Source organism: Tamandua tetradactyla, chromosome 3 (assembly GCF_023851605.1).
Source record: "Tamandua tetradactyla isolate mTamTet1 chromosome 3, mTamTet1.pri, whole genome shotgun sequence".
NCBI classification, from domain to species: domain Eukaryota; kingdom Metazoa; phylum Chordata; class Mammalia; order Pilosa; family Myrmecophagidae; genus Tamandua; species Tamandua tetradactyla.
The window spans coordinates 186017277-186027313 of NC_135329.1; the positions used below are offsets into that span (position 1 = coordinate 186017277).

Below are 10037 nucleotides of genomic sequence, written 5' to 3' on the forward strand. Positions count from 1 at the left end.
TCTGGACTTTGTTTATCTTCTTCTTTGTCCCTTTATGCTTTCTTGTTCCTGAAAGACTTCCCTGTGATGTAACCGATTTTTCCATTCCAAATGCAGCTCTTTGCCACAGAAGCCACGTCAGACTGGCTCAATGCCAACAACGTACCCGCCACCCCAGTGGCATGGCCATCCCAGGAAGGACAGAACCCCAGCCTCTCTTCCATCAGAAAGTAAGAGTTGGGCAGACTGTTTTCTGAGGAAACAAACTAGTATGATATCAATGCTCCACCTCCCTCCATTGGAAGACTTTTTAAAAGTCCTTTAAGTCAAGCAATTTTAAATGAATAAATTTGTGGATGATACTACAGTTTCATTCTCATAAACTTGCCATTATTATAGAACACACCATGGCATGTATACTTGGTGCCATGTAACATCATTCAAACAGTGTCCTAGTAAGGGTGCTTTCCTTGATGTATCCCAGGAGCTGCATGAGGGCATGGAGAGTGTGATGCAGCACTTTATATTTTAATGTCAAATTTATAGAGTATATATAAGTGTCTATCAAGTATAAGATTATCAGCTGCATCTCCCTGATTTTGTGTACCATAAGTTAGACAATTTACTGAGCACCTGACACATGCAGGAGACTATGGTAATACTGTGATAATGTCATATACTGGATTACGTAATTTGTCCTTCTTTGATCAGATGATCAGATGGATTATTTGATCAGATGGATTATTATGCCTTAGGCCATTTCCACATTAAATTTTGAAAGACATGATTTCATCCAATGTGTGATCCTTCAGGAACATAATTGCACCAACACTTACAGAACTATATGGTATGTGTGCAGGGCAACTAGGAGAGAATTCTTGGTTGCTTCAGGGTATTACACCCTACTAAGTGGTTAAGTCATACTAAACTGTACATGATGTTATTTGTCAAGGCTCTTAAGAAGTCAGTCTGTAAATCATTATGAAATTAACAAAACAATAACATTGTTTTCAGACCTTAGCGGGATTCCAGAGATCCCGCTAAGGATCTGAAACCGTTCTCCCGTGCTTGGTGCTTTCTAAAACAATAATAAGCATTTCCTTCATACCATTTGACATTTAAACATCGTCTAGTTTGTGTAACAGCCCAGCAGTAGAATGTGAAATGGCATGATTCTAAATCAGGTGACCTACATTCTCATACCATCTTCTGAGAAGCACTGGGAAGTAGGCAATGAAGTAAAGTTCTTGTGGGAACTCAGGGGTGGGGGTGGAATGGTCTTAATGCTGGAGTAATCACCTTCTTATGAAATAAGTATCTATTCAATTACTAATTCTAACTATGGATTGAACACATTTGAAAGAGAAAACAAACTTTTCCATGCTATTAGTCCCAACCTTTATCAGAATGCTTTTAAGAGCATCGTAAATTATAATCCCCAAATGAGTGTAATTTGAACATCAGCTTTGGAATAGAGAAGGCAGTCAATCCAGAGTGGGGTGGCAATCAGTTCAGGGTGAAATTGATTTTGAATGACTAAGAGAATGAATTATGTTAGTCTTTTCAAAATTAATAATACGATGTACAGAGTCACCTGAACATTTTTGTGTGTTTTCCCAGGTTGATTAGAGATGGAAGCATTGACCTAGTGATTAACCTCCCCAATAACAACACTAAGTTTGTCCATGATAATTATGTGATTCGGAGGACAGCAATTGACAGTGGGATTGCTCTCCTTACAAATTTCCAGGTATGTGCTCTTCCTCAGCTTTAGGCTACGTGGGACTTTTATTTCTGTGCCTCCCTTAAGAATATTCTTCAGTATACGTGCACTTCTCTTTCCCCCTCTTCTTAACATGCCAAGTTGAGAGGAGTTCTTAAATAGAACCCAAAATAATGGTGCTAACTGGCAGGTCATGGCATAAATGGAGCAGCTGATAATCAAGCACTGAGATAATAAGAAGCCAATGATAGCCATGGCTCTCTCCTTGTCCATACAATTACATAAAAAGTGATAGTGTGGTATGGAATGGAGATGGAAATTTTATTCCATTGTTTCTAAATGAAAGCCACACATAAAAGCAAGAGGTTAATGATAATTGAAGGTCCAGATACATGCAAGCACTTGTGCAATTCACAGAAAATAACTGCATGAGTTCAGTTTCACTTGGACATAGTCCACTGAATTCATCATGGGGCAAATTATTCTTTGAGACTGATTAACTTGCTGCCCATAATATTTTTACCCTGAGTCATTTTTAGCCTCTCTTGCGGATTGAAATAAGCTTATTCTTGATGAGGTCTGAAATTTAGGAGAAAGTCCTCACGAAATAAATTTTTTCATGCTTTCATCCCCTGTCCCTTTAAAAACTGGGATCAGAAACCCCAACTTCTCAATCCTGCTTCATTAAGCATTCACTTGCCTGTCACGTGGATTACTAAGGTTCCTACCATTTTATTTTCAGGTGACCAAACTTTTTGCTGAAGCTGTGCAGAAATCTCGCAGTGTGGACTCCAAGAGTCTTTTCCACTACAGACAGTACAGTGGTGGGAAAGCAGCATAGAGACGCAGAGTCCCTTCAGCTCCCATTCTTAAATCAACCTGTCATGTTTTCACTAAAAGAACTGATTCCCATCTTTGTTTCTCAGAGACGAATATTGATGCCAAACGTTACCCCTGTTTACCCCGTTACTCTTCATATTTCTCTATCTTTCACCAGGAATTTGTCATCAGTCACTCTTTCAAAAACTCATTTAGAGGTCCTTCCTGCGTGACTTGTTTTTTATGAGAAGTCATCCATGTACTTATGACTTATTTTTGGTGGACAGAGCTTGCCTACATGGTTATTTGCAGCTAACATTTTATGGTGCTGTTTGCTGATGATCAAGATAGAAAAAGCGGCTGCTCTATCTTCTAAACTTTCTCTTTACATGCTTTAAGGACACTACTGTCTTTTTTTTTTTTTTTTAAATAGCATCTGTCACGCTTAGGGCAATTTTAAAAAGCAGAATACTACATACTTTCTTAAAATGAAATACAGAGTCCCATCACAAGGTTTGGATATTGCTTCTTTTTCATAGTCATCCTCACCTACCTGGTGAATCCAGGAATATAATTATCATATATCCTACCCCAAGCTACTGCATTTCAAGAGTGTGACAAACGTTTTTAAAATATGGATTTTTTAAAAAAGAACAATGACTTGCAGGATTTTTGTTTTTCTTTTGTGTGTGTGTGTGGTTTTTTTTGGGGGGGGGTGGGGGGAGTATGACAGCGAATGGTAGACATAGAGCCACTGTAATTTTTTTGTGTGTTGCACATTGTTTTTTAACCTAGACCAAGGGAAAACTTTGGATTTATGCCATTCTCCCTTCCCTCCAACTTTGGAATAATTTGGAAGTTATGTTTACTCCTTTCAAAGTATGGATTTTGTTTATATATTGAGCCCCTTACTGCGGTATGAATTCCTCATATTTTAAGCATAAGGCTTCTATTCCTTCTCCATGCAAGAAAATATTTGTATGCCTTCCTGCATGGCAGTCTTTGTCACTTTTAAACTTTTCAAGTTATTACAAGTACTTTAATTTTGAACTTTTCAATAAAATATTATTGTGACAATACAGTTATGTTCTTGCATTTGTTTTTGACCTTGATGTTCATAAATCAGTTCACTGCTCTGATGAAACAGGGTTTGGGGCCAAGATCACATAACTTATTTTTTTCTAGATCAATTCATATAGGATATAAGCAAATTAATGGTTAAAATAATGAAGTTATAGCTGCTGTATTCTTCATATTTCCTTTTTTTCTTGCTCCCCATTTCTCATGAATCTCATTATAATATTGACTGTGTGTTTACATGGTTATATACTCTTGGATACCTTTGATCTGTATCCTTTCAAAGCATATACCTACAATTACACACTTGGTAAAGATTGCTACAAACATACGACGATGTAAATTTTAAGCAAATATCTTGCAAACACATAACAAATAATTGAGCCCAATCAAAGGCTAATCTATACTGTGGAAATGTAGCTTTGTGACAGCCATAAGATCACAGCACTATCATACCATTTTTTCCCTCTTGCCTCCTCCTAGCCCAGTCAATTGATTATCACTTTGTTTGGACCTACATGAAAGTCTTATAAATTCACTTCCTTCATTTCTCTCCCTTCTTACCACTATTGTTGAGGCCTTCATTATGTTTTTCTTGCAGTGATTTAGTGTCCTTTCTGGTCATTCATTCATTTATATGCAAATATCTAATGAGTTTCTGTTATGTTTGATGCTGGACATACCGCCATCATTCCTATTTCTATACTACTTTTTAACTATACTCATCACAATCTGTACCGTGATCACCACAAATATCATAAATAATATTATGGAGCACCTACTACTCAGGCAATTCTAACTATTTTTATATGAATTAACCCATGCAATCCTCGAAACAACCCCATGAGTAGGTACTGTTATCTCAGTATTATACTATGGCAATTGGTGAGAGTGAAGGTAATGTGGCAGAAGGAAGAAATTAAGGAATATGCCCAAAGTCACAAAAAATGCAGTCTCTTTTTTTTCTTTTTTTGCATGAGCAGGCACCAGGAATTGAGCCCGGGCCTCTGGCATGGCAGGCGAGAATTCTGCCACTGAGCCACCGTCATATCGCCCTCTCATTTTTTTTTAATAGTACATTACTATTAAATGAAGGCTAACATTATAAAATCCATTCTCACAGTAGAGAAAGTCCTTAACTTGCCTGCAGAGATCAGGAAAGGGCTTTCCTGGAGAGATGTTCTTTTGTATTGTCTTGAACAATATATCGTAGTTTCACAGGTAGACCACAGAGTAGTGCATTGATTTGATGACATTACAAGTAATTTCGTATGACTAGAGTTTAGAGTATGTGTGGAGCAAAAGGACTAGGGACAGAAGATGAACCTGAACTCTCTTACTTGCACATTTAAGCTAGATGAAGTTTTTAAAACTTTCATTTGGGAATAATTTGGGATGTAAAAATTTGCGAAAATAAAAATAGTGTGCCCTTTAACAAGGTTAACCTATTGTAAATATTTTACCCCATTTTCTTTATAGTTGCTCACTCTTTATTTCTCTATGTGCCTATCATGTATCATCTACCTATCATCATCATCTACAAATCTCTACACTCACACAACATACCTAGCTGGAGAAAAGGTAAACAGTGACCAAAAGTGAACAGGCTGTTAGTGATCAATTTGGAAATCAAGCCCGTAGTTTGAAATGAGCATAATTGCCTGCTGAATCTACCCCAAATTTGAGGCCATAATTGAACATTTTTTTTGCAATGTGAGAATGTAACAATGATTCCAAAATTCTATATTATTCTGAACAAGCTGTTTTATAAAAATACAGTCAAATTAGACATATAATAATAATTAATTAAGCAACATTGTTTCTAAATAAGCCCCATGCTTTTGTTGGCTAAATAAAAAGGGTCTTTGGAGCACCAGGAGACAAGGTACATACTCTCTCCATGGTTCTGAAGTTGAAATACCTTAATTTTTTTTGTTGTTATCTTTCTGTTTTCTAATGAACCAAAATTAGAACGATTTAAACAAATAAATAATTCATGCAAGAGCTTTGGTTAGTGAAGTGCAAGAAAATGGAAACAGATTTGCATTCAGATACGGGAGATTCTGTCCCTTTGGAGCATTATTATTCTTTCATATAAACAAGTTATCACATGCTTAAATGTTTGAAACTGCTATATATCACAAAAGTAGACAACATAGGAACCACATCTGTGGAGCCAAATAGAAAATCAAGGTAAATTTTTCCATACTGAGAACTTAATACCATGGAAGAAGGACCAGCCCTACTAGGGGGAAGGAAAGGAGCTCAGCCAGCTTGAGAAATGAAGTAGAGGAATAAAGAATTATCCATGTGTAGATTTAGAATTTTATGGCTTTGGAAAGGTAACTAGAATATTTAAACTGTATTTCTGTAGAATTTTCCTTTTAACAGCATTCCTATTGGAAACTTTTAAAAACAGCTACAACATTCATTTATCTCAACAGCTGCAGGTACTTGAACCTCAGCTTCTACAGTGTCCACAGCCTCTTGAACAATGAAAGTGGAAATTATCAGAGAAACAAACCATGGCTGAATGCAGTTAAGTGCTTCGTAATTACACACCAGTGTTACCATTTGGCTGCTGGTGCAACCCCCTGCAGGCACAGGTGCCATAAATTCTCACACACACCCAATCAGACACACAAAGCCCTTTCATTACATATCATTTGAAATACCCTTAGCTTGAAAAAGATTAGCTTAACTTTCTCTCCTTTCTTTCTTTTGTTTCTTTTCCCTTTGTTATTATATATAAAAACCAATTTTTCCCTAATGAATATTGCTGTGCTATTTTATGAGAAGCCACTGCAATCAGTGAGTGTGAAAGTAATGTGGCAGGAGGAAGAATTTCTATCCTCCACCTAAGTGGTTCCCTGCATCCTGTAAGAAAAATGGTAATAATTGTAACTACTTTTTCTCTTGTGTATTATGTAGAGCACAGGGGCTCCAGAAAGAGAGTTAAACTATATACAACTATTGGAATCAATGTAGCCATGGCAAAAAAACTCAACAAGTGAAAATTAGTACCATTTCTGTATGCTTCTTGTTGCTCCAAGTTCATGTTTATATCTACATAAAAAACTGTTGGTTGTTGATCAAAACAAAAAGCAGACTATTTTGGTGGAAGGAAAGGTCCACTTTCTCTCTGTTTAAACTACCAGTCCACCTTATTGTTCTCTTACCATGTTCGCTAGAAGAAAATACACAAGCCACAGAGAGGAGCTTTTGTTCATAAAAAGAAGTAACATCAACAGCCTCTGAAAAAGCCAAAGATGTTTGTGTCTCTGAATGACAATTTTCTGCACATTGCTTAGTACTGCTGGGCAGGCACAATGAAGACAGTTTCGATATTTTAAATGTACAGAGAGAGGATAAAATTAAACAAGCTCAAAACCTTGATATTACAGGAGAGAAATAACTTGAACAATGTACTTTATCAGTAAAAGACATTCAAATATCCAGTCCCTAAATACTTATTCAGTAATCTCTTTAGTTGTCTTTCTTCTACCTGCCTATGTAAAGCCCCAAAGGTTAAAATATGGCAGGGTTATGAGGCAGCATAACAAAATTGTCTTGCTAAGAGTTTTCCATAGTTCTTAACAAATTTTCACATAGGATACTGCAAATGTAATTTGTATGGACTGATTTAATTAGACTGTAACATTTATTTTAGTCCTTTCATCCAAAAGGATTTACATATGGATCTTTTTATGTCTTCCAATTAAATTGAGGACATAATGTTATATTATTTACCAGGTATGATACATTGTCTTTCCCAGTTATAATTGAAATATATTGGGGGTCAGTGGGGTAAATGATGTTGCTGTTAAAATGTGAGTGATGGCAGAGAAGAAGAAGAACAAAAGGATATTGGCACATGAGAAGATGGAGTAGCAGAGGCCAGGTCATGAAGTTCTTGAGAGACCTTGGTTAGGACTTTATACTTTGTTCTAGAAGCAATGGAGGAAGCCATTGAAGGTTTCTTAGCAGGTGACTTCATTTGATTTAAATGTCTACATCATTAACATTATTAAAAATAAATGTGTGAGTAGGAGTTTGTAGAGGTATTTAAAACCATGAGGTATAAATATCTGATATAAATTAGACTTTAATCATTGTCAGAATAAGGTAAAGCAACACTTAATTGACCTTCTGAACATTGGACAAGAAACACCTTGCACTAAATCTATTATCTGCTTTAAAGTACTGTGCAAGGACCTATTTGATTGAGACATGACAAATTCTAGTACCTAGTTCTGTTGAAATCCATGGATCTTAGGGAACAAGGGGCTTCTGAACGGAAGCAGATGGTGCTTCGTGGACTGATGCACATGTACCAGTCCTTAGTTTACTCTGTTTGGGTTTTGCTATGCTCATCTCTGTGGAAGGCCGACTTCAAGGTAGTCGTCTCAGATGTGTCTGAAACCTAGAGGCTTTTTAGGTTACTGTACTCATTGTACTAATTTCTCTGTCAATGCAATGGGATTGGTCTTAAGGATGTTTTTCTCTGATCCATTGATGTGACTCCACAAAAAAACATAATTCCAAATCATCTCAGCATCGCTTCCCTGTAACCTGAAACAGAGAGTGAGAGCTGATCATGATCCTCGAATAGTGATGTAGGTTTATGGAAGGTAGGGGCATATTTGTGTTATTGACTTCTGTATTCCCAGAACATAAGTTATAGAAGGTATTCAAAACTACTAAATCCATCAATTTTTTATCCTAAAAATGATAAAAACCCTGTCTTTGTTACAGGTTCATATCTTCTTTTTTGGCTACTGGTGCCTTGAACCACAGTTTATACTGGTCTAGTCTCAAACTGGCTCTTTTTCTGTTCAGAAGGCCTGAGCAGCTTATGCTCCCTTATAAAGGAAACACTGATAAATGTCCATTTTTACCAAATCTTCAGGGTGCTTTCTCTCGATACTATTCTAGATAAACATATGTTATCTTCAATCTCATTTATTGCTCCTGTGATCTAATGAATGCTTGTGTATAGCTCCATGATGTCAATTAAACATGTACTTTTACCTCTAAAGCTTATTTATTCTTTCTCTATTTTAGTTTTCTCGTGGCCACTTATATTCCTTTATTTCATCTTAATTTCTTATTATACAATATTTAGTACAGAATATTCATACATATGAAACTAATTTTTTAACAGAAGATAATTTAATTGAAGATCATTTGGGTCATGCATATATTATCTATGCATCCCTTTATCTTTAGTCCTGTTTTAAACCTTTTTAAATAAAATAGAACATTTTTGGACTCCTGACACAGTCTATTGGGGGACTGTAGAGAGTTTAAAAACCTATTATAATAGAGCTAGATAATGCCATAGTAAAGGAAGTTCAGGGCACTATATGAGCCCCTGATAGGGGTAGGTCAGAATGGGCTTCATGAGCTGAACCCCAAGAGATAAGTAAGAATTTTTCAGATGAAGATGTGTGAATGTGTACTAGGCAGTGGGAACAATGTGTGTGAGGACACGAAGCAAGGAAAACTTATTATGCTTGAAGAATTGAAGGAATCTTAGTATAACTGGATCATTGAGCAGACAGGGAAGGTTGATGGTGAGGCTAGGGAAATAGCACAGATTAAATCATAAGAGCCTTGTAAACCATGTTGAGGAGTTTGAACACTTTGCTATGGAAAATAAGAAGCTATTAAAATTTTTTGGAGACTTCCTGGAAGATGGCGGCTTAGTAAGACGCGCGGATCTTAGTTTCTTCTCCAGGACAGCTACTAGGGGAGTAGAAACGATACAGAAAGTGCCCAAAGCCACAACAGAGATAAAAAAGACAGCGTACCCCATCCTGGAACGGCTGGCTGGCTGAGAGAAGCAGCTCGGGTGAGATCGCCGAGGCGCGCGGGCCTTACCGGGCGGGGCGGCAAGCGGCCGGAGTCACTCCCTTCCCCCTTCCTGGGCCGGCTGGGAGAATTGGAGAGGCGGTCCCCTGAAACCAAGGCGGCTGGCGCCCACACCACGCGCAGCCCCCCAGACCAACTGAGAGAATTGGATCGGAAATCCCCAGGCCGCAGAGAACGGTGACGGGTGGGGGAGGCCCCTTCCAAACCTGTGACCACCGGGGAACGTGCACTCTCTCGGGCGGGCCGCTGCCGCTGGCGCCCTCCCGCCACGCTTGTCGCCCAGGGCCGACTAGGAAATTCGGACGGGCTCTTTCCCGGGCTGCGGCGACCAGCAACCCTCCCTGCATTCGGACCCCGGGCTGGCTCAAGCCGCTTCGGCTAGCGAACCCCCAGGATGGCGAGAGTTTTCCAAAGTTTAAGGTCCCACAGCACCTTTTACTGGTGGGACCCGCAGGCAAACGTGTGCCACGAGCGCCACCTACTGGGCAGGATAAGAAAAACAGAACCCAGAGATTTCACAGGAAAATCTTCCAAACTTTTGCATCCAATACCCAGGGAAATCTGT

The 10037-nt window shown here is 38.2% G+C and overlaps 1 protein-coding gene across 1 annotated transcript in view; it reads left to right on the top strand.

Annotated features, from left to right (window-relative positions):
* Window positions 1-3600, top strand: part of CPS1 (carbamoyl-phosphate synthase 1) — a 116758-nt gene extending 113158 nt beyond the window's left edge. The window contains exons 36-38 of the mRNA XM_077154986.1: window positions 97-209; window positions 1600-1729; window positions 2445-3600. Of these exons, the coding sequence (XP_077011101.1) occupies window positions 97-209; window positions 1600-1729; window positions 2445-2543 (342 nt within the window). The 3' untranslated portion in view covers window positions 2544-3600. The remainder of the gene's footprint in view (window positions 1-96; window positions 210-1599; window positions 1730-2444) is intronic.
* The last annotated feature ends 6437 nt before the right edge of the window (window positions 3601-10037 follow it).